This window comes from Cetorhinus maximus, chromosome 22 (assembly GCF_964194155.1).
Source record: "Cetorhinus maximus chromosome 22, sCetMax3.hap1.1, whole genome shotgun sequence".
NCBI lineage: Eukaryota > Metazoa > Chordata > Chondrichthyes > Lamniformes > Cetorhinidae > Cetorhinus > Cetorhinus maximus.
In genome coordinates, this window is record NC_135900.1 from 62,204,686 (window position 1) to 62,228,534 (window position 23,849).

General features: G+C 47.2%; 1 protein-coding gene across 5 annotated transcripts in view; it reads right to left on the minus strand.

Annotated features, from left to right (window-relative positions):
• mical3a (microtubule associated monooxygenase, calponin and LIM domain containing 3a) overlaps positions 1 to 23,849 on the minus strand; it is a 301,509-nt gene that overhangs the window by 56,259 nt on the left and 221,401 nt on the right. For all 5 annotated transcript variants that reach the window (XM_078568426.1, XM_078568423.1, XM_078568427.1 and 2 more), the window contains exons 21-23: positions 17,083 to 17,145; positions 10,206 to 10,274; positions 4,973 to 5,080 (exon numbers count right to left, since the gene is read on the minus strand). In XM_078568426.1, the coding sequence (XP_078424552.1) occupies positions 4,973 to 5,080; positions 10,206 to 10,274; positions 17,083 to 17,145 (240 nt within the window). The remainder of the gene's footprint in view (positions 1 to 4,972; positions 5,081 to 10,205; positions 10,275 to 17,082; positions 17,146 to 23,849) is intronic.

Below are 23,849 nucleotides of genomic sequence, written 5' to 3' on the forward strand. Positions count from 1 at the left end.
CCTTATATAAGGAGACCAAAATTGTACACAATACTCCAGGTGAGGTGTCACCAAGGCCCTATGCAACTGCAGCAAGACATTTTTACTCCTGTGCTCAAATCCTCTTGCAATGAAGGCCAACTTACCATTTGCCTTCCTAATTGCTTGCTGCACCTGCATGCTAACTTCTAGTGACTTATGAACAAGGACACCCAGGTCCTTTAGACATCAACATTTCCCAACCTCTCACTATTTAAGAAGTGCTCTGCCTTTCTGTTTTTCCTACCAAAGTGAGTAGCTTCACATTTATTCACATTACATTTCATCTGCCATGTTCTTGCCCATTCACTTAGCCTGTCCAAGTCCCCTTGAAGCCTCCTTACAGCCTCCTCACAACTCACATTCCCACCTAATTTTGTGTCAGCAGCAAAGTAGGAAATATTACAATTGGTCCCCACATCCAAATCATTTATATAGATTGTGAACAGCTGTGACCCCAGCACTGATCCTTGCGATACCCGACTAGTAACAGCCTGCCATCCTGAGAATGACCTGTTTATTCCTACATTACTCTCTGTTTACTGTCTTGTTAACCAATTCTCAATCCATAACAGCATATTACCCCCAATCCCATGCGCTGTAGTTTTGTTTATTAACCCACTGTGTGGGATCTTATCAAAAGCATTCAGAAAATCCAAATACACCACATCCACTGGTATTGCTCAATCCTCTTATTCCTACTAACAGGTGGCACTAGGAGCAATCCTGAGATGACTGCTTTTGAGATCATGTTTTTTAATTTCCTTTTTAACTCCCTAAAATCTGCTTTCTGGACAGCATCCCTCTTACTACCTATGTCATTGGTGTCAATGTGAACCACGACCTCTGGCTATTCTCCCTCCCCCAGAAGGATGTCCTGCCCCTGCGCCATGACATCCTTGACCCTGGCACCACAGAGGCAACACACCATCCTGGAGTCACATCTATGGTCGCAAAAATGCCCGTTTGTTCCCTTAACAAACAAACCCCCTAACATTAATGCTCTTTCACTCTTCTTCCTCCCCTCCTGTGCAGTTGAGCCACCTGATGTGCCACAGATTTCTCTTTGGCTGCACTCCTCTGAGGAACCATCTCCCTCACCAGTATCCAAAATGGAAAACCGATCAACAAGCAAGTTAGACACAGGGGACTCCTGCACTACCTGCCTGGTTCTTTTAGACTGCCTGACAGTCACCCATTCCCTCTCTGCCTGCATGCTCTTAACCTGCAGTGTGACCACCTCCCTAAATGTGCTATCCACGTAGTTCTCAGCTTCGTGGATGCACCATAGTGACTCTAGCCACTGCTCTAAGTCCAAAACATGGAGCTCAGGCTTCTGCAGCCAGTGAAACTTCCTGTAGATATGTTTGTTTAGGGTACATGGTGCACCCATGATTTCCCACATGCCGCAAGATGTACATTCCACTTGGGCTGCCCTTTTTTTATTCACTCACAGGATTTGGCCTTCGCTGGCTGGGCCAGCATTTATTGCCCATCCCTAGTTGCCCTTGAGAAGGTGGTCGTGAGCTGCCTTCTTGAACCGCTGCAGTCCATGTGGTATAGGTACACCCACAGTGCTGTTAGGAAGGGAGTTCCAGGATTTTGACCCAGCGGCAGTGAAGGAATAGCGATATATTTCCAAGTCAGGCTGGTGAGTGACTTGGAGGGGATCTTCCAGGTGGTGTTCTTCCCATTTATCTGCTGCCCTTGTTCTTCTAGATGGTAGTGGTCGTGTGTTTGGAAGGTGCTGTCTAAGGAGCCTTGGTGAATTCCTGCAGTGCATCTTGTACATGGTACACACTGCTGCTACTATGCATCAGTGGTGGAGGGAGTGAATGTTTGTGGATGGGGTGCCAATCAAGTGGGCTGCTTTGTCCTGGATGTTGTCAAGCTTCTTGAGTGTTGTGGGAGCTGTACTCATCCAGGCAAGTGGGGAGTATTCCATCACACTCCTGACTTGTGCTTTGTAGAGAGTGGACAGGCTTTGCGTGGTCAGGAGGTGAGTTACTCATCACAGAATTCCTAGCCTCTGATCTGCTCTTGTAGCCACAGTATTTATATGGCTAGCCCAGTTCAGTTTCTGGTCAATGGTAACTCCCAGGATGTTGATAGTGGGGGATTCAGTGATGGTTAGATGCTCCCTTGTTGGGGATGGTCTTTGCCTGGCACTTGTGTGGTGTGAATGTTACTTGCCACTTGTCAGCCCAAGCCTGTATTGCTTCAGTATCTGAGGAGTTGTGAATGGTGCTGAACATTGTGCAATCATCAGTGAACATTCCCACTTCTGACCTTATAATGGAAGGAAGATCACTGATGAAGCAGCTGAAGATGGTTATGCTGAGGACACTATCCTGAGGAACTCCTGCAGTGATGTCCTGGAGCTGAGATGACTGACCTCCAACAACCACGACCATCTTCCTTCATGCTAGGTTTGACTCCAACCAGTGGCGAGTTTTCCCTCGATTTCCATTGACTCCAGTTTTGCTAGGGCTTCTTGATGTCACACTCGGTCAAATGCGGCCCTGATATCAAGGGCAGTCACTCTCACCTCACCTCAGGAGTTCAGCTCTTTTGTCCATGTTTGAAGCAAGGCTGTAATGATGTCTGGAGCTGAGTGGCCCTGGCAGAACCCAAACTGACCGCCAGTGAGCAGGTTATTGCTAAGCAAGTGTTGTTTGATAGCACTGTTGATGACCTCTTCCATCACTTTACTGATGATCGAGGGTAGACTGATGGGGCGGTAATTGGTCGGGTTGGATTTGTCCTGCTTATTGCGTATGGGACATACTTGGCCAATTTTCCACATTGCCAGGTAGATGCCTGTGTTGTAGCTGCACTGGAACAGCTTGGTTAGGGACGCAGAAAGTTCTGGAGCACAAGTCTTCAGTACTATTGCTGGAATATTTTCGGTATCCAGTGCCTTCAGCTGTTTCTTGATATCACGTGGAGTGAATTGAATTGGCTGGAAACTGGTATCTATGATGCTGGGGACCTCTGGAAGAGGCTGAGATGGATCTTCCACTTGGCACTTCTGGCTGAAGATTGTAGCAAATGCGTCAGCCTTATCTTTTGCACTGATGTGCTGGGCTCCTTCATCATTGAGGATGGGGATATTTGTGGAGACTCCTCCTCCAGTGAGTTGTTTAATTGTCCTCCATCATTCACAACTGGATGTGGCAGGACTTAGATCTGATCCGTTGGTTTTGGGATCACTTAGCTCTGTCTATCACTTGCTGCTTATGCTGTTTGGCATGCAAGTAGTCCTGTGTTATAGCTTCACCAGGTTGACACCTCATTTTTAGGTACGCCTGGTGTTGCCCCTGGCATGCCCTCCTGCACTCTTCATTGAACAAGGGTTGATCCCCTGACATGATGGTAATGGTAGAGTGGGAGATATACCAGGCCATGAGATTACAGATTGTGTTCGAGTACAATTCTGCTGTTACTGGTGGCTCACAGCGCCTCATGGATGCCCAGTCTTGAGTTGCTAGATTTGTTTGAAATCTATCCCATTTAGCACAGTGGTAGTGCCCCACAACACTGCCATACCTTTACCTTACCAACTGTTTATTATAAGTAGAGTAAGTAAATTAACTTACCAGTTATTCATCAATCAGCTTCTTCCCCTGTCCCTGAGTAAGAACCAAAGATTGGAGGCTGTAAATGGTAGAAAAGAAAGGTGCACCTTCTTCCTCTCTTCACCAAACTCCCTCACTCACCAAACTCCCAGCTGCTCACTGCACCCAAGCCATACTCAGTGCAAGTTACATTTAGGCCTCTGTATTTTTACTACAGTACTGGAGTGTGGTGATGACATATGCTCTGTACACTAGGATATTTGTTGACTTGCAGAGGTTTTTGTTGTCAAACACTTGTTGCTGTAGTATGAAGGCTGAACTGGCACAGCTGATCCGGTGTTAGATCTCCTCGTCAATGGTCGCCTTTTAAGAGAGGTGGCATCCAAGGGATAGGCAGTGTTCAACATATTCTGCAGTCTCTCCCTCACAATTTTTGGGGCCGGTGAGGGGGATATACGGGCTTTGTTTTGGCATGTGTGTCTATGGTGGTCAATTTAGTTTTGGCATGGAGGCGACTGAGGTTAGAGTTTTCCATCTAGGCAGTATTTAATCCTGACACTAGAGGGCAGCTGATCTTTGATGAGGTGAATAGCCACTGTCAGGTGGATTATAAATAGTACGGGGGTTACCACACAGCCTTGCTTGTCCCTTTACCATCACCTCAGTTCAGATGAAAGGTCATGACCTGAAACATTAACTCTGTTGCTCTCTTCAGATGCTTCCTGACCTGCTGAGTATTTCCAGCATTTTCTGTTTTTATTTCAGCTCTCAGAGCCCAAATCCAACACCAAGTCATCAGGAAGATAAAAACGATTATTCTGAACTCTGTCACAATCTTCCATCGCATGCAACTGAAATATCCATTCTTCCTGGTTACATTGTGGTTTAACCTACACCGAACATCCTGATCGACTCCAGCTGAAGTTCAAACGACACCTCCTTCTCATCACCAAGACGACTCAGCACCACCTTCACAACAATGACTATCCGGCACCCCTATCGCAGCTCAGAAAACACTTACCCAGATGACCTATCACATTCAATCTCCTTGCCACAAAATTATTTTCATCAGACTTCCCAGCCCCTGCCCTCCAATGATCCAAAACATTGTCTTGCCTACACTCAGTACTCATTCCCCATGGTCTCGGTGCCTGTTGTACTGCATTGACTTCCTGTCAACCAATGTCATGAGCTTGGAAGCTTCAGCCTTGTCCTTAATTCCATCTTACTCTGTCCATGAGATATCCTCCAGCTTACCATCCCTTATTGGAGTTGCTCTGAATCTGCTCTCCCCCTCACCTTTCCATTATTACTCCTTGTGTTAACAAGTTGATTGATGGAGACTGACAGCTGGACAGGGATCACAAGGAGTTTACCTTGATTTCCAATCTCACCACATGCTTCTTCCTTTTCTCGCACTAACTGCTCCAGCTCTTCTGTGTACGAAATCATCAGGTTCTCAGCCTCCGCATCTGATGCAATATCTATCGACAACAAAAAACAAACAGTTCCAGTGAGGTTCGTGTGAGGAGCACCGTGTCCCAGGTTAGCGTGAGGAACACTGTGACCCAGTAAGTTTTACTGGGATGGAGAGACAGACTCGGCACATGGTCAGATACAGAGGTGCCACATGGAATTACATGACTGAAGGTGCTGGCACATTCTTTTTTTAAATTCATTCATGGCATGTGGTTGTCATTGCCAGGGCTAATATTTATTGCCAGTGTCTAACTGATTTGAGAAGTGGGTGATGTCGCCTTTTTGAACTGCTGCAGGTATTCCCACAGTAATTGGAGCCTAAGGGGCTCATCATATAAAAATTGCTACACATCAGAGGTTTGCCAGCAACAGACCACTGAATGGGCAACTAATCACCAAAAAGTGGGAAAACCTACAAACCTCATCCTCACCAGCCTGCCTGCCGCAGATGCATCTGTCGATGACAATTTCGATAGGAGTGACCACCGCACAGTCCTTGTGGAGACGAAGTCCTGTCTTCACATTAAGGATACCCTTCATTGTGTCGTGTGGCACTACCACTGTGCTAAATGGGATAGATTTCAAACACATCTAGAAATTCAATACTGGGCATCCATGAGGCGCTGTGGGCCATCAACAGCAGCAGAATTGTACTCAACCACAATCTGTAACCTCATGGTCCGACATATCCCCCACTCTACCATTACCATCAATTCAGGGGATCAGCACTGGTTCAATGAAGAGTGTAGGAGGGCATGCCAGGAGCAGCACCAGGCATACCTAAAAATGAGGTGCCAACCTGGTGAAGCTACAACACAGGACTACTTGCATGTCAAACAGTAGAAGCAGCAAGTGATAGACAGAGCTAAGCGATCCCACAACCAGCGGATCAGATCTAAGCTCTGCAGTCCTGCCAAATCCAGTCATGAAATGTGTTGTACAAGTAAACAACTCACTGGAGGAGGAGGCTCCACAAATATCCCCATCCTCAATGATGGCGGAGCCCAGCACATCAGTGCAAAAGATAAGGCTGAAGCATTTGCAACAATCTTCAGCCAGAATATGTAAATACCAAAGTGAAATAATTATTTAATACAATTGCATTATCATTGTCTGCGGCATTATTCTGTCTGAGTTTTAATGGTTCCATTTCAAGAACACAAGAATTAGGAGGAGTAGGCCATTTGGCCCCTTGGGCTTGCTCTGCCATTCAATAAGATCATGGTTGATCTGTTTGTGGTCTTAAATCCACTTTGCTGTCTGTTCCTCATAACCCTTGACTCCCTTGTCAATCAAAAATCTGTCCAACTCAGCCTTTTAAGTAAATTCAATGACCTCCAGCCTCCACGGCTTTCTGGGGAACAGACTACACAGACTAATGGCCCTTTGGGAGAAAAAAATTCTCCTCATCTCCATCATAAATGGGAGGCCCCTTATTTTTAAACTGCATACCCTTGTTCTAGTCACCCCCAAAAGGGGAAACATCCTCTCAGCTTCCACCTTGTCAAGCCCCAACAGAATCTTACAGGTTTCAATAAGATCACCTCTAAACTCCAATGTGTTTAGGCCCAAACTGCTCAGCCTTGCTTCATAACAAACCCTTCATCCCAGGAATCAGTCGGGTGAATCTTCTGTACACAGTACTCCAGATGAGGTCGCGCCAATATATAGAACTGTAGCAATTTGCCAAGGCTCCTTAGACAGCACCTTCCAAATCCACGACCACTACCATCTAGAAGGACAAGGGCAGCAGATAGATGGGAATACCACCACCTGGAAGTTCCCCTCCAAGTCACTCACCACCCTGACTTGGAAATATATCAAAGAACAAAGAACAAAGAAAAGTATAGCACAGGAACAGGCCCTTCGGCCCTCCAAGCCTGCGCCGATCATATTGCCCGTCAACTAAAACATTTTGCACTTCCGGGGTCCATATCCCTCCATTCCCATCCTATTCATGTATTTGTCAAGCTGCCTCTTAAACACCACTATCGTACCTGCTTCCACCACCTCCTCTGGCAGCGAATTCCAGACACTCACTACCCTCTGCGTAAAAAAACTTGCCCCACACATCTCCTCTATAGCTTTCTCCTCTCATCTTAAATCTATGTCCCCTAGTAATTGACTCTTCCACCCTGGGAAAAAGCTTCTGACTATCTACTCTGTCCATGCCACTCATAATTTGGTAAACTTCTATCAAGTCGCCCCTCAATCTCCGTCGCTCTAGTGAGAACAATCCGAGTTTCTCCAACCTCTCCTCATAGCTAATAACCTCCAGACCAGGCAGCATCCTGGTAAACCTCCTCTGCACCCTCTCCAATGCCTCCATATCCTTCTGGTAACGTGGTGACCAGAATTGCACGCAATATTCCAAGTGTGGCCTAACCAAGGTTCTATACAGCTGCAGCATGACTTCCCAGCTTTTATACTCAATACCCCTGCCAATGAAGGCAAGCATGCCATATGCCTTCCTGACTACCTTATCCACCTGCGTTGCCACTAAGTGACCTGTGGACCTGTACACCCAGATCCCTCTGCCCGTCGATGCACTTAAGGGTTCTGCCATTTACTGTGTAATTCCTGCCTATATTAGACCTTCCAAAATGCATTACCTCGCCTTTGTCAGGGTTAAACTCCATCTGCCATTTCTCCGCCCAAGTCTCCAACCGATCTATATCCCGTTGTATCCTTTGACAATACTCTTCGCTATCTGCAACTCCTCCAACCTTGGTGTCGTCTGCAAACTTACTAATTAGCCCCGTTACATTTTCCTCCAAATCATTTATGTATACCACAAACAGCAAAGGTTCCAGCACTGATCCCTGCGGAACTCCACTAGTCACAGCTCTCCATTCAGAAAAGCACCCTTCCACTGCTACCCTCTGTCTTCTATGACCAAGCCAATTCTGTATCCATACTGCCAGCTTACCTCTGATCCCGTACGACTTTACCTTCTGTACCAGTCTGCCATGAGGGACCTTGTCAAAGGCCTTACTGAAAACCATGTATAAAACATCCACTGCCCTTCCATCGTCGATCATCTTTGTCACTTCCTTGAAAAACTCGATCAAGTTAGTGAGACACGACCTCCCCTTCACAAAACCATGCTGCCTCTCACTAATACGCCCATTTGCTTCCAAATGGTAGTAAATCCTGTCACGAAGAATCTTCTCCAATAATTTCCCTACCACTGACGTAAGGCTCACTGGCCTGTAATTTCCTGGATTGTCCCTGCTACCCTTCTTAAACAATGGAACAACAACAACAACAACAATATCACTGTTCCTTCACTGTCATTGGGTCAAAATCCTGGAACTCCATTCCTAACAGCACTGTGGGTGCACCTGCACCACATGGGCCGTAACCTCTGTGGAGGGGCAATTAGAGTCGGATTGCCACACCACTTCTAGTTTTTTACCTTGAAATCCAGTTTCTTGGCCGACCTTTCGGCTCGGGCCAGGTGAGAACAATCTGGTGGGGTGGGTTCCTGAGGCCTGGTGTTAAGGGCAGCTGAGCCAGGGGTAGGGAAGACACGCCCCTTTTTGACAGCCCCGGCTGCTGTACAGCAGAGAGGCCTAAAGGTCCAGCCGCTTTGAGAAGCCCGGGAGAAGGTAGGCGTTTATGGTAAGTGGGTAGGATTAGGTGGGGGTGGTTGGGTGGGGGGCTGGGGCGAGGCTGGCAGAAGGGGGTTTGGGTGGTTAGGCGAGGACATTCGGTCAGGGAGCTGGGTGGTCAGTGACCCGGTGGGTCAGGTGATCAGTGGGGGGGGTTGTCAGGTGATCGGAGGGGGTTGAGTGGTGGGGAGGGGTAGTCAGTGGGTGGGGGGAGTCAGTTGATTGGAGGGGGTTTGGTTGTGGGGGTCATGGTCAGTGGGTGGGTGGGGGAGGGGGTCGGTTGGAGTGGTTTGGGTAATGGGGGTGGTGGTCAGTGATTGGGGGGTTGGGTGATTGGAGGGGGTTGGGTAGTTGGGGTGGTGGTCAGTGGGTGGGTGGAGGGGGCCGTTGGAGGGGTTTGGGTAGTGGGGGTGGTGGTCAGTGGGTGGGGGGTTGGGTGCTTGGAGGGGTTTGGGTAGTGGGGGTGGTGGTCAGTGGGTGGGGGGTTGGGTGCTTGGAGGGGGTTGGGTAGTGGGAGTGGTGGTCAGTGGGTGGGTGGGGGGTTTGGGTGATTGGAGGGTGTTGGGTAGTGGGGGTGGTGGTCAGTGGGTGAGTGGAGGGGGTCGGTTGGAGGGGTTTGGGTAGTGGGGGTGGTGGTCAGTGGGTGGGTGGGGGGTTTGGGTGATTGGAGGGTGTTGGGTAGTGGTCAGTGGGTGGGGGGGGGTCGGTTGGAGGGGTTTGGGTAGTGGGGGTGGTGGTCAGTGGGTGGGTGGGGGTTTGGGTGATTGGAGGGGGTTGGGTGGTGGGGTAGTGGTCAGTGGTGGAGTTATCAGTGCGGGAGTTGGGTGGTCAGTGGAGCTGGTCAGTAGGTGGGTAGGGGAGGGCAGTCCTGTGAGGGGTAGGGAGTCCTGTGGGGCATTGTGGTTAGTTGGAGGGGGGGAGTGGGGGTAGTTGGGGGATCCAGTGGGGATTTGTGGGAGGGGGGGGTGTGGTTTGGGGGGGTCAGTATTATAGTTACCCAGGAGTTAGAAATGGTTTTAATTCTTCTAACTTTTTCTAGGTAACTACTCCTGCAAGACAGCCAGAATCATCCGAAGTTTGCGATTTAAATCGCATTATCGGACAGTTCCCAGCGCAGGGCAGTTGCCCATGGGAAGTTTGAACTTTCTGGGCAGTTGCCGTGCAAACTTTACGTGGGGACTTCCAGGGAGGGGGCTGGTTCCCCAGCGCATCTTTGGGGCATCGCCCAGTTATGGCGCCCCAGAGCCTGGAAGTTACGGGCCACGGTCTGCAGTGTTTCCTGACAGCAGCTACTCAGCACCACCATTTAGGGATGGGCAGTAAATACTGGCCTGTCAGCAATGCTCACAGGAAACAAGTAAATTAAAGAAAACCAGAAACCTGTCAATCACATCATTTAACCAATCAGGAAGCACCTCCTTGCTGTCAATCACATTAAGCTCATGAGAGGTAATATTGAGAATGTTTACATCTACATGTGAAACTCAGTCTTCCAAGACCGAGGAATTCAGCATACCATCCTGGAATACAGCTCCATCCTCCTCCTCGTCATCATCTGGACTTAACTCCACCTCTCCCTGCTGTTCTGTGGATGTAAGACAGAAAGAAGCAGAGTTGAAGAACTACTTCAGGCACACGCCAGTCAGTTCAAAATATGGAAGCACATCCGTACCTCTGGATAGTGTTCTAACACATTCCTCAAAGTAACTCAGCTTCCTAATGGAACACATTTATCATCCAACAATAGTAACCATTAGCATTTATAGAGCAAAAAGTCCCAAGGTGCTAAAGATGATTGTCATCAACAAGGATTTTGATACCAAGCTACAGGAGATATCAGGTCATCTGATCAAAAGCTTGGTCAGGGGAGGTGATTTTAAGTCATGTCCCAAAGCAGGAAAGAGGTAAAGAGGCAGAAAGTTTAAAATCCAGAGCATCGACTCACAGCCACTGAAGGCAGGGATTTCGGGGGAAGGGTAATGAAAACCAGGGATGTGCCAGAGACCAGAGTTCACAGAGTCAAAGATTTATCCAACCAGGGACAGTATCAGAAATAGAAGTAGCGAGGCCCTGGAGGAATATGAAAACAAGGGTGGAGGTTTTCAAATGAAAGAACAGATTTGGAATCATCTCACCACTTACATAATCATAGAAACATGCTCTTGGCTAATCAAGTCCAACTATTCTAATCCCAATCACCCCCTCACTCCCCCATACTTTAATATTCCACCCAGTCTAATCCCAATCACACCCTCGCTCTTTAAAACCCCACCCAGCATGCCACCCTCCCCATCTCTCTCTCTCTCTTTCCCCGTCTCTTACACTCTTTTCCCCCATCTCTCTCTCCCTGTTTCTCTGTTTATTTCCTTGTCTCGCTCTCTCATTTTATTTCCCCGTCTCTCTCTCTCTCTTTCCCCGTCTCCCTCTCTCTTTCACCATCTCTCCCTTTCTCTCTCTTTAAAGGTCTCCCTCTCTCTCTCCGTCCCTCTCTCCCTCTCTTTCCCCGTTTCTCTCTTTATCCCCGTTTATCTCTCTCTCTTTCCACGTCTCCCTCTCTTTCTCTTTCCCCGTCTCTCTCTCTCTCTCCCTCTCTTTCCCCGTCTCTCTCTCTCTTCTACCCTGTCTCTCTCTTTCCCCGTCTCTCCCTCTCTTTCCCGTCTCCCTCTCTTTCCCCGTCTCCTTCTCTTTCCCCGTCTCTCTTTCTCTTTCCCCGTCTCTCTCTTTCTCTCTCTCTTTCCCCGTCTCTCTCTTTCTCTCTCTTTCCATGTCTCTCTCTCTCTCTCCCCGTCGCTCTCTCTCTGTATCTTTCCCGTCTCTCTCTCTCTCTCTCTTTCCCGTCTCTCTCTATCTTTCCCGTCTCTCTCTCTCTCTTTCCCCCGTCCCTCGCTCTATCTTTCCTGTGTCTCTCTATCTTTCCCGTCTCTCTCTCTCTCTCTCTATCTTTCCCGTCTCTCTCTCTATCTTTCCCATCTCTCTCTCTCTTTCCCATCTCTATCTTTCCCGTCCCTCTCTCTCTCTCTTTCCCGTCTCTCTCTCTCTATCTTTCCCGTCTCTCTCTCTCTCTTTTTCCCGTCTCTCTCTCTTTCCCGTCTCTCTCTCTTTCCCGGTCCCTCTCTCTCTCTATCTTTCCCGTCTCTCTCTCTCTCTATCTTTCCCGTCTCTCTCTCTCTCCCGTCTCTCTCCCGTCTCTCTCTCTCTCCCGTCTCTCTCTCTCTCCCGTCTCTCTCTCTCTCTCCCGTCTCTCTCTCTCTCCCGTCTCTCTCTCTCTTTCCCGTCTCTCTCTCTCTTTCCCGTCTCTCTCTCTCTTTCCCGTATCTCTCTTTCCCACGTCTCTCTCTCTTTCCCGTCTCTCTCTCTCTATCTTTCCTGTCTCTCTCTCTCTATCTTTCCCGTCTCTCTCTCTATCTTTCCCATTTCTCTCTCTCTCTTTCCCATCTCTCTCTCTTTCCCGTCTCTCTCTCTCTTTCCCCGTCTCTCTCTCTCTTTCCCCGTCTCTCTCTCTATCTTTCCCGTCTCTCTCTCTCTATCTTTCCCGTCTCTCTCCCTCTCTATCTTTCCCGTCTCTCTCCCTCTCTATCTTTCCCGTCTCTCTCTCTCTATCTTTCCCGTCACTCTCCCTCTCTATCTTTCCGGTCTCTCTCTCTATCTTTCCCGTCTCCCTCTCTCTATCTTTCCCGTCTCCCTCTCTCTATCTTTCCCGTCTCTCTCTCTCTCTATCTTTCCCGTCTCACTCTCTCTTTCCCCGTCTCTCTCTCTTTCCCCGTCTCTCTCCCTCTCTTTCCCCGTCTCTTCCTCTCTCTCTCTTTCCCCGTCTCTCTCTTTCCCTGTCTCTCTCTTTCTCCGTCTCTCTCTTTCTCCATCCCTCTCTCTTTCCCCGTCCCTCTCTCTTTCCCTGTCTCTCTCTCTCTCTATCATTCCCATCCTTCTCTCTCTCTATCTTTCCCGTCTCTGTCTCTCTCTATCTTTCCCGTCCCTCTCTCTCTCTATCTTTCCTGTCTCTCTCTCCATCTTTCCCGTCTCTCTCTCTCTCTATCTTTCCCGTCTCTCTCTCTCTATCTTTCCCGTCTCTCTCTCTCTCTATCTTTCCCGTCTCTCTCTCTATCTTTCCCGTCTCGCTCTCTATCTTTCCCGTCTCCCTTTCTTTCTTTCCGCGTCTCCCTCTCTCTTTCCCCGCCTCTCTCATTTACCCCGTCTCCCTGTCGCTCTCCTTCCCCATCTCTTCCTTTCTCTCTCTTTCCCATCTCCCTCTCTCTTTCCCCGTCTCTCTCTCATTCCCCATCTCTCTCTCTCTTTCCCCGTCTCTCTCTCTCTCTCTTTCCCCGTCTCTCTCTCTCTTTCCCCGTCTCCCTCTCTCTCTTTCCGCGTCTCCCTCTCTCTCTTTCCCGTCTCCCTCTCTCTCTTTCCCCGTCTCTCTCCCTCCCTCTTTCCCCGTCTCTTCCTTACTCTTTCCCCGTCTCTCTCTCTCTTTCCTCGTCTCTCTCTCTCTTTCCTCGTCTCTCTCTCTCTCTTTCCTCGTCTCTCTCTCTCTCTTGCCCCGTCTCTCTCTCTTTCCCTGTCTCTCTCTCTCTTTCCCTGTCTCTCTCTCTTTCCCCGTCCCTCTTTCTCTCTTTCCCCGTCCGTCTCTCTCCCTCTCTCTCTATCTTTCCCGTCTCTCTCTCTCTATCTTTCCCGTCTCTCTCTCTCTATCTTTCCCGTCTCTCTCTCTCTCTCTCTATCTTTCCCGTCTCTCTCTCTCTCTATCTTTCCCGTCTCTCTCTCTCTCTCTCTATCTTTCCCGTCTCTCTCTCTCTCTCTACCTTTTCCCGTCTCTCTCTCTCTATCTTTCCCGTCTCTCTCTCTCTATCTTTCCCGTCTCTCTCTCTCTCTGTCTTTCCCGTCTCTCTCTCTCTCTATTTTTCCCGTCTCTCTCTCTCTCTTTCCCCGTCTCTCTCTCTCTTTCCTCGTCTCTCTCTCTCTCTTTCCCCGTCTCTCTCCCTCTCTCTCCCGTCTCTCTCTCTCTTTCCCGTCTCTCTCTCTCTTTCCAGTCTCTCTCTCTCTTTCCAGTCTCTCTCTCTCTTTCCCGTCTCTCTCTCTTTCCAGTCTCTCTCTTTCTTTCCCGTATCTCTCTCTTTCCCATGTCTCTCTATCTTTCCCGTCTCTCTCTCTCTCTATCTTTCCCGTCTCTCTCTCTATCTTTCCCATTTCTCTCTCCATCTTTCCCGTCTCTCTCCCTTTCCCGTCTCTCTCTTTCCCGTCTCGCTCTCTCTTTCCCGTCTCGCTCTCTCTTTCCCGTCTCTCTCTCTTTCCCCATCTCTCTCTCTCTATCTTTCCTGTCCCTCTCTATCTTTCCCGTCTCTCTCCCTCTCTATCTTTCCCGTCTCTCTCTCTCTATCTTTCCCGTCTCTCTCCCTCTCTATCTTTCCCGTCTCTCTCTCTCTATCTTTCCCGTCTCTCTCTCTCTCTCTCTTTCCCCGTCTCTCTCTCTCTTTCCCCGTCTCTCTCTCTCTTTCCCCGTCTCTCTCCCTCTCTTTCCCCGTCTCGTCCTCTCTCTCTCTTTCCCCGTCTCTCTCCCTTTCTCCGTCTCCCTCTCTCTTTTTCCCTGTCTCCCTCTCTTACTCTTTCCCCATCTCCCTCTCTTTCCCCGTTTCTCTTTCTCTTTCCCTGTCTCTCTCTTTCTCCGTCTCTCTCTCTTTCTCCATCCCTCTCTCTTTCCCCGTCCCTCTCTTTCCCTGTCCCTCTCTCTCTATCTTTCCCGTCTCGCTCTCTCCCTATCTTTCCCGTCTCTCTCTCTCTCTATCTTTCCCGTCTCTCTCTCTCTCTATCTTTCCCATCTCTCTCTCTCTTCCTATCTTTCTCGTCCCTCTCTCTCTCTATCTTTCCCGTCCTTATCTCTCTCTATCTTTCCTGTCTCTCTCTCTCTCTATCTTTCCCGTCCTTCTCTCTCTCTATCTTTCCCGTCTCTCTCTCTCTCTATCTTTCCTGTCTCTCTCTCTATCTTTCCTGTCTCTCTCTCAATCTTTCCCGTCCTTCTCTCTATCTTTCCCTTCTCTCTCTCTCTCTATGTTTCCTGTCTCTCTCTCTCTCTATGTTTCCCGTCTCTCTCTCTCTCTATCTTTCCCGTCTCTCTCTCTATCTTTCCCGTCTCTCTCTCTATCTTTCCCGTCTCTCTCTATCTTTCCCGTCTCTCTCTCTATCTTTCCCGTCTCTCTCTCTATCTTTCCCGTCTCTCTCTCTATCTTTCCCGTCTCTCTCTCTCTCTCTATCTTTCCCGTCCTTCTCTCTCTCTATCTTTCCCTTCTTTCTCTCTCTCTCTATGTTTCCTGTCTCTCTCTCTCTCTCTCTATCTTTCCCGTCTCTCTATCTTTCCCGTCTCTCTCTTTATCTTTCCCGTCTCTCTCTTTATCTTTCCCGTCTCTCTCTCTCTTTCCCGTCTCTCTCTCTCTTTCCCGTCTCTCTCTCTCTTTCCCGTCTCTCTCTCTCTTTCCCGTCTCTCTCTCTATCTTTCCCGTCTCTCTCTCTTTCTCGTCTCTCTCTTTCCCGTCTCTCTCTCTCTCTATCTTTCCCGTCTCTCTCTCTCTCTATCTTTCCCGTCTCTCTCTCTCTCTATCTTTCCCGTCTCTCTCTCTCTCTATCTTTCCCGTCTGTCTCTCTCTCTATCTTTCCCATCTCTCTCTCTCTATCTTTCCCGTCTCTCTCTCTCTATCTTTCCCGTCTCTCTCTCTCTATCTTTCCCGTCTCTCTCTATCTTTCCTGTCTCACTCTCTATCTTTCCCGTCTCCCTTTCTCTCTTTCCGCGTCTCCCTCGCTCTCTTTCCCCGCCTCTCTCTCTCTTTTACCCCGTCTCCCTGTCTCTCTCCTTCCCCATCTCTTCTTTTCTCTCTCTTTCCCGTCTCCCTCTCTCTTTCCCCATCTCTCTCTCTCTCTTTCCCCGTCTCTCTCTCTCTCTCTCTCTTTCCCCGTCTCTCTCTCTCTCTCTTTCCCCGTCTCTCTCTCTCTCTCTCTCTTTCCCCGTCTCTCTCTCTCTCTCTTTCCCCGTCTCTCTCTCTCTTTCCCCGTCTCCCTCTCTCTTTCCCCGTCTCTCTCTCTCTTTCCCCGTCTCTCTCTCTCTTTCCACGTCTCCCTCTCTCTCTTTCCCGTCTCCCTCTCTCTTTCCCCGTCTCTCTCTTTCTTTCCCCGTCTCTCTCATTCTTTCCCCGTCTCTCTCCCTCTTTCCCCGTCTCTTCCTTTCTCTCTTTCCCCGTCTCTCTCTCTTTCCCCGTCTCTCTCTCTCTCTCTTTCCCCGTCTCTCTCTCTCTTTCCCCGTCTCTCTCTCTCTCTTTCCCTGTCTCTCTCTCTTTCCGTCTCTCTCTCTTTCCCCGTCTCTCTCTCTTTTTCCCCGTCCCTCTTTCTCTCTCTTTCCCCGTCCATCTCTCTCCCTCTCTCTATCTTTCCCGTCTCTCTCTCGCTATCTTTCCCGTCTCTCTCTCTCTCTATCTTTCCCGTCTCTCTCTCTCTATCTTTCCCGTCTCTCTCTCTCTCTATCTTTCCCGTCTCTCTCTCTTTATCTTGCCCGTCTCTCTCTCTCGCTATCTTTCCCGTCTCTCTCTTGCTATCTTTCCCGTCTCTCTCTCTCTCTCTTTCCCCGTCTCTCTCTCTCTCTCTTTCCCCGTCTCTCTCTCTCTCTTTCCTCGTCTCTTTCTCTCTCTCTCTCCCCGTCTCTCCCTCTCTCTTTCTTTCCCGTCTCCCTCTCTCTTTCCCCATCTCCCTCTCTCTCTTTCCCCATCTCCCTCTCTCTCTTTCCCTGTCTCCCTCTCTTTTTCCCCGCCTCCCTCTCTCTTTCCCCGTCTCTCTCTCTCGCTCTCCCTGTCCCTCTCACTCCCTCTCCCTGTCCCTCTCACCCCCTCTCCCTGTCCCTCTCACCCCCTCTCCGCCTCTCTCTTACTCTCCCCATGCTTTTCACTCTCTCTCCCTGTGTCTGGTTGACACAATGTCTCCAGTCTGTCACTCTCTGTCTAAGGTTGACTGTCTCTCAGTCCTTCCCGTCTCTCACTCCAGTTACTGAGATTATGGTGAGTTTCTCTTGATGTTTTCTGTATGAAGATCAGCTAGCAGAGCAAGACTTCTTCACATATTTACTGGCCCAGAAGTCAAACTGAAGATGTGGAGAGTGGGAAACCGAACAAAGCAGCATTTTCCCAACTTGACACACTCTCCAAAGGTCTCACTCTCTCTCCCTCACCCCACACCTGAATGATCCCCTCACTTTCTTTTCTTGATCCCAAGTCTAAATGACCTCTGATTCTCTCCCTCAGCTCTCATTCTCCCAGAGCTCCACACAGACAGGTTTGTCCCAGCAACGATGCTCTAAAGAGGTGCGACAGAAGCAGAAGAGAAGCAGCTTCATGCCCAGGCTTTCTTTAGAGAAGCAAAACTACCTCTAGACACGGAATCCAACCACGCTCGAACCGCTTCATTCCGAAATGGGGGAGCATCAGAGGCTACATTGAGGAAAAAAAATGAAAATAATGAATGATGAAATGTATGGGAGATGGTCCATGTGACTTGAAGGAAGGTGAAGTGATGTCTGACATTCTGGGTGGTTCACACTCGATAAATCCAAATCCAAAACTTGGCTCACAAGGGCTTCAGCAACAACAGTAAATGAGCACTCAGTACACACACATGTTGGAACCAATATTAACTGGGCACTTAAAGCATCACAATAGAACCATGAGGAAAAGGGTACTCCACCTTCCTACTCTGCTGCCACTGCCCCAGACTTGAATCCCTTATTGACAACCTGTTAGCTTCTTTTTTGTCTCTCTCTCTGCATTCTCTGAAGATTCCATCAGAGCTCTCAGTGCTGCCTCATGAGCAGCATCTCCAACTGACCCCTCCTATTCTTGCAATGACCTTCCCACCAAGCCCATTAGCAAGGGGCTGATCTGGCCAATCTCCTTCCCATCCAACTCACTGCTGACCCTGCAGATTCTGCCAGTGGATCAGTGTTATGGCAGGTGGATGGTAAATGCCAACCTGCCCAAATCCCAGAGGGAAACTTGAAACAACTGTCACAACTATTTGCAATTTGTACCTATTTCGAGATGCAAACTTTGAATTCAGTAAAAAGAAGGCCACCAAGTCTTATAGGTTTCTTACAAAACTAAATTAAACCTTTATTAAATAAAAAAATGATTTTAAACACAAACATAGGTTTACAAATTACTACTATAATAACTATGATTAACCTAACTCCCAGTTATACCTCCGTTAAGGCAACGGTAAGAACACATAGATTTTAAAAGACCCAGGCAAGTAACATGATACCCTGAACAGTTGAATTCAAAGTGAGTTTTTCTCAGCTTCAGTTCCTTGCAGACAGCAGCTTGAGGCTTAGATGCTGAAGGCTTTTCACACTTGTGTTCGATCTTAGAATGCCTTCTGTTGCACACATCCTTCTCTCCTTTATACATAGTTTCCCCTTTGAATGCAAATTCCCATTGTTTCACTATGTCTTTGGACTTTACCTTTCTAATAATAAAAATCTATCATAGTACCAATTTTACCAGTAATCTTTGAGAAAAATAAACACGCTGTTTCTTAACTTCTCCTGGCTAGGTGAAACATTTCACCCCCCTCTTTTGAATTCAAGCTACTCTGGTTTTACTTAAAATATACCTCACATTCTAAAACTTCCCCCATGTTTACTACTTAACGCTTCAAACCTAGCTACCTTCTGATATATCAAAGCCTTTAATTCAATTAAGTCACAGACACACACACACACACACACACAAACACCACTATTACTCTACTTTACAATAAATTCCAATAACATTATGAAAATAATGATATCTTCCTGACAATCAGCGGTCACTGCCCCTCTCCACATCTCCATCCAGAATATCCATTCACTTGTGAACAAGCCTCTTGCAATCCTTAGCTTATTGTGGATGATTACATCTGCATCAAGGCCTTGACAGAAACCTGGCTCTGGGTGATGACACCTTCCCCCAGCTGAACCCTCCCTGTTTGACTGCAACTGCCACCACTTGCCTTGCCCAGGCCATTGCAATGGCAACGTGGTACTTATCACCAAATCACACCTTGGTTTGTCCTCTTATGCCCCTGGCAATTTGTCATTTTGATCATCTCAACTTGTTCCACCCCTCTCACCTCTCAGTGAAGATCCTTGTTTTTTACCACCTGTTAGTTCTACATTAACTGTGTTTAGTTGTATGCATGTTGTGGGCAGTAACAGGGGAGGCATCTGAACATCCTGTAGATGGACACAGACTAAAACTGCAGATATTGTGTTAGGAGGCATAAGCTCGTAATATGGAACTCTGCAAATAAATAATCAAGTCTGTAAAGATTGGCTCCGGTTCTATCCTTCACCACCTGGCTTTCTAAAAGTAGCAGAGGCCTAGAGGTGAAGTTTGGAAGCTAGGATTTTCTTGGAGTCTGAATCATTTGGCCAGTGAAAGAAAGACGTAGATATGTGCACATGGGTTATAATTCTATCAACGAGGAAACAAGATGTGGCCTTTTTGTTGTCGCTTCCTACCAGAAGTAAAATCAGAAGTATTTTGTGTCTTTGAATGCCCATCAGTCAGCTAGTGATGGAACTTTGGGCATTCAATTCGAGTTTCTGGGTGAAATTAACAAGAAAGACAGCCTGTTAAATGGCTATGAGACAGGGTCAGAATGTGGTTGATTTCAGAAAACAGACTGTCATTTCATGACCTTATGGACATATCATAGACATGCAAACATACGAAAGAGAAGTGGGCCATTCAGCCCCTTGAGCCTGCTCCGCCATTCAATAAGATCATGGCTGATCTGTTTGTGTTCTGAATTCTACATTCCCATTTACCCCTGATAACTTTTTATTCCCTTGCTTAACAAGAACCTATCTACCTCTGCCTTAAAAATATTCAAAAACCGCCCTCCACTGCCTTCAGAGGCAGACATTTCCAAAGTCGCACAACCCTCAGAGAAAAAATTTCTCCTCATCTCAAGGGCAACCCCTAATTTTAAAACAGCGCCCCCTAGTTCTGGACTCACCCAAAAGTGGAAACATCCTTTCCACATCCACCTGGTCAATACCATTCAGGGTCTTATATACTTCAATCAAGTCACCCTTCACTCTTTTAAACTCCAGTGGAAACAAGCCCAATCTGTCCAACCTTTCCTCATAAGACAACCCACTCATTCCAGGTATCAATCTAGTAAACCTCCATCGAACCGCCTCCAGTGCATTTACACCCTTCCTTAAATAAGGAGACTAAAACTGCACACAATATTCGAAGTGTGGTTTCATCAATGCCCTATATAACTGAAGCATAACATCCTTACTTTTATATTCAATCCCTCTCGTAATAAAGGATAGCATTCCATTAGCCTTCATAATTACATGCTGTCCCTTCATACTAACTTTTAGTGACTCATGCACTAGAGCACCTAGATCCCTCTGCACCTCAGATTTCTGCAGCCGTTCTACGTTGAAGTAATGTTCTGCTTTTTTAATTCTTCCTGCCAAAGTGAACAACTTCACATTTTCCCACAGTATACTACATATGCCAGATTTTTGCCCACTCACTCAACCTATCTATATCCGTCTGCAATCTCATTATGTCCTCTCCACAAAATACTTTGCTACCTATCTTTACGTCATCTGCAAATGTAGCTACCATGCCTTCGCTCCCCTCATCTAAGTCATTGATATAAATTGTAAATAGTTGAGGCCCCAGCACAGACCCCGGCGGGACTCCACTCCATACATCCTGCCAATCAGAAAAATACCCATTTATGCCTACTTTGTTTTCTGCCAGCCAGCCAATCTTCTATCCATGCTAATATGTTACTCCCTACACCATGCGCTTTTATTTTCCGTCTTATCAAATGCCTTCTGGAAATCCAAGTACAGCACGTCTACAGGCTCCCCTTTATTCACTGTGCATGCTGCTCCTTGAAAGAACTCCAATAAATTGGCTAAACACGATTTCTCTTTCACAAAACCATGCTGACTCTTCCGCGTTACCTTGAGTTACCTTAAGTGCCCGACTATAACCTCCTTAACGATCGATTCTAACACCTTCCCCATGACAGATGTCAAGCTAACTGGCCTATAGTTTCCTGTCTCCCTCCCTTCTTGAATAGAAGGGTTATATATGCCTCTTTCCAGTCTGAAGGAACCTTTCCAGAAGCTAGCCAAATTTGGAAAATTAGCGCCAATGCATCTACTACCTCATTAGCCACCTCTTTTAGGACCCTAGGATGAAGTCCATCAGGACCCGGAGACTTATTAGCCTGCAGCTCCATCAGTTTGCTCAGTATCGCTTCCTTAGTGATTGTAATTTCACCAAGTTCCCCTCTCCCTTCCATCTCCTGATTTACAGCTAATACTGGAATGGTTTTTGCATTCTCTATAGTGAAGACAGGAGCAAAATATTTGTTTATTTCATCTGCCATTTCCTTATTATTTACTATTAACTCCCCACTGTTACTCTCTAGAGGACCAACATTTACTTTACTTACTCTTTTCCTTTTTAAATACCTGTAGAAACTCTTGCTATCTTTTTCTACATTTCTAGCTAGCTTCCCCTCATACTCTAATTTCCTTCTCCTGGTTAACCTTTTAGTCATTCTCTGCTGTTCTTTATATTCTGACCTGCCACTCATTTTTGCACAGTTATATGCTTTTTCCTTAAGTTCGACGCTTTCGCTGATTCCTTTAGTTAACCACATTGGTGGGTCTTCCTCTTAGAATTTTTCTTTATTGTAGGAATATTCTTATTCTGAATACTCTGAAATATCCCCTTAAATGTCTGCCACTGCTTCTCTATTGATCTATTCTCTAGCCTAGTATCCCAGTTCACTTCAGCTAGCTTTCATGCCCACATAGGTGCCCTTATTTAAGTTTAAAATTCTATCTCAGACCCACTCTTCTCCCTTTCAAACTGGATGTAAAATTCAATCATATTGTGATCGCTGCTACCGATGGGTGCCTTCATTCTGAGGTCATTAATAAATCCTGTCACATTATTCAATACCAAGTCCAATATAACCTGCTCTCTGGTTGGTTCCAGAATGTGCTGCTGTAAGAAACTATCTAGAAAGCATTGTACGAACTCTTCATCCAGACTACTACTGCCAGTCTGATTTTTCCAGTTTATATGTAGATTAATGTCATCCATGATTATTGCTGTCGCTTTATCACAAGCACTCAATATTTCTTCTTGTATACTTTGTCCTACACTACGGTTATTGTTAGGGGGCCTGTAGACCACTCCCACTAGTGACTTCTTTCCCCTACTATTCCTTATCTCCACCCAACCAATTCTACATCCTGATTTCCTAAACCGACGCCATCTCTAACTATTGCACCAATGCCAACCTTGATTAACAGCGCTACCCCTCCACCTTTACCTAGCTTTCTATTCTTCTTGAATGTCATGTACCCCTCAATATTCAGGACCCAATCCTTCTCATCCTGCAGCCATGTTTCTGTAATGGCTATCGGATCATATTTATTTACTTCAATGTGCACGATCAATTCGTTATGAATGCTATGCACATTCACATACAGGGCCTTTAGTAATGTCTTTTTGTTACCTTTGTAACACCTAGTGTTGACTATTGGTGCATTTTTATGTTTTATCGTTCTGTCCCTTACTGTTATTCTATAACCCTCATTTCCCATATTACTATTATGATCAAAATAAAAGCAAAATACTGCGGATGCTGGAAATCTGAAACAAAAGCAAAAATACCTGGAAAAACTCAGGTCTGGCAGCATCTGCGGAGAGGAACACAGTTAACGTTTCGAGTCCGTATGACTCTTCATCAGAACTAAAGAAAAATAGAAATGAGGTGAAATATAAGCTGGTTGAGGGGGTGGGACAGGTAGAGCTGGATAGAGGGCCAGTGATAGGTGGGGGCAAAGGATTGCCAAAGATGTCATAGACAAAAGGACAAAGGGGTGTTGACAGTGGTGATATTAGATAAGGAATATGCTAATGGTGACGTTAAGGGTAGAAAGCAGGACGAGCAAGTGACAAATAGCCCCAGTGGGGGTGCAGTGGGGGGAATGGATCGAAATAGGCTAAAAGGTGGAGAGAAAGCAATGGATGGAAATAAATTTTAAAATAATATAAATAGGTGGGAGAAGAAAAAATATATTAAAAAAATTATATATTATTGGAAAAAGGGGGATTGGAAAGGGGGTGGGGATGGAGGAGAGAATTCATGATCTGAAGTTATTGAACTCGATGTTAAATCCAGAAGGCTGTAAAGTGCCTAATCGGAAGATGAGGTGCTGTTCCTCCAGTTTGCGTTGAGCTTCACTGGAACAATGCAGCAGGCCAAAGATGGACATGTGGGCATGAGAGCAGGGTGGAGTGTTGAAATGGTAAGCGGCAGGGAGGTCTGGGTCATGCTTGCGGACAGACCGAAGATGTTCTGCAAAGCGGTCACCCAGTCTGCGTTTGGTCTCTCCAATGTAGAGGAAACCGCACTGGGAGCAGCGAATGCAGTAGACTAAATTGAGGGAAGTGCAAGTGAAATGCTGCTTCACTTGAAAGGAGTGTTTGGGCCCTTGGACGGTGAGGAGGGGGGAAGTAAAGGGGCAGGTGTTGCACCTTCTGTGGTTGCATGGGAAGGTACCGTGGGAGGGGGTTGAGGTGTAGGGAGTGATGGAGGAGTGGACCAGGGTGTCCCGGAGGGATCGGTCCCTACGGAATGCCGATGGGCCGGGGGGGGTTCTGGGAGGGAGAGGAAGGTGTGAGGGCGGATGCACGGGAGATGGGCCAGACATGGTTGAGGGCCCTGTCAACCACTGAGGGTGGAAAACCTCAGTTAAGATCACCATGATAGGGTCCCCCTTGTCCTCACTTATCACCCCACCAGCCTCCACATTCAAAGGATCGTCCTCCGCCATTTCCACCAACTCCAGCATGATGCCACCACCAAACACATCTTCCCTTCACCCCCCCTTCGGCATTCTGTAATCTCATTGTCACCAAACCTAAAGGAAGTAATACTTTTATATTTCTTATCTTTTCATCTATCCTCATTACTGATTGAATCATGGTAACATTTCAACCAATCAATTCCACGTGCTGTTGAAATGCACCATCTAGCACTGTACAGTTAAAGGAGTCTACGACTCTCACAATCGCAGGGCGAAAACTTGTGTCCA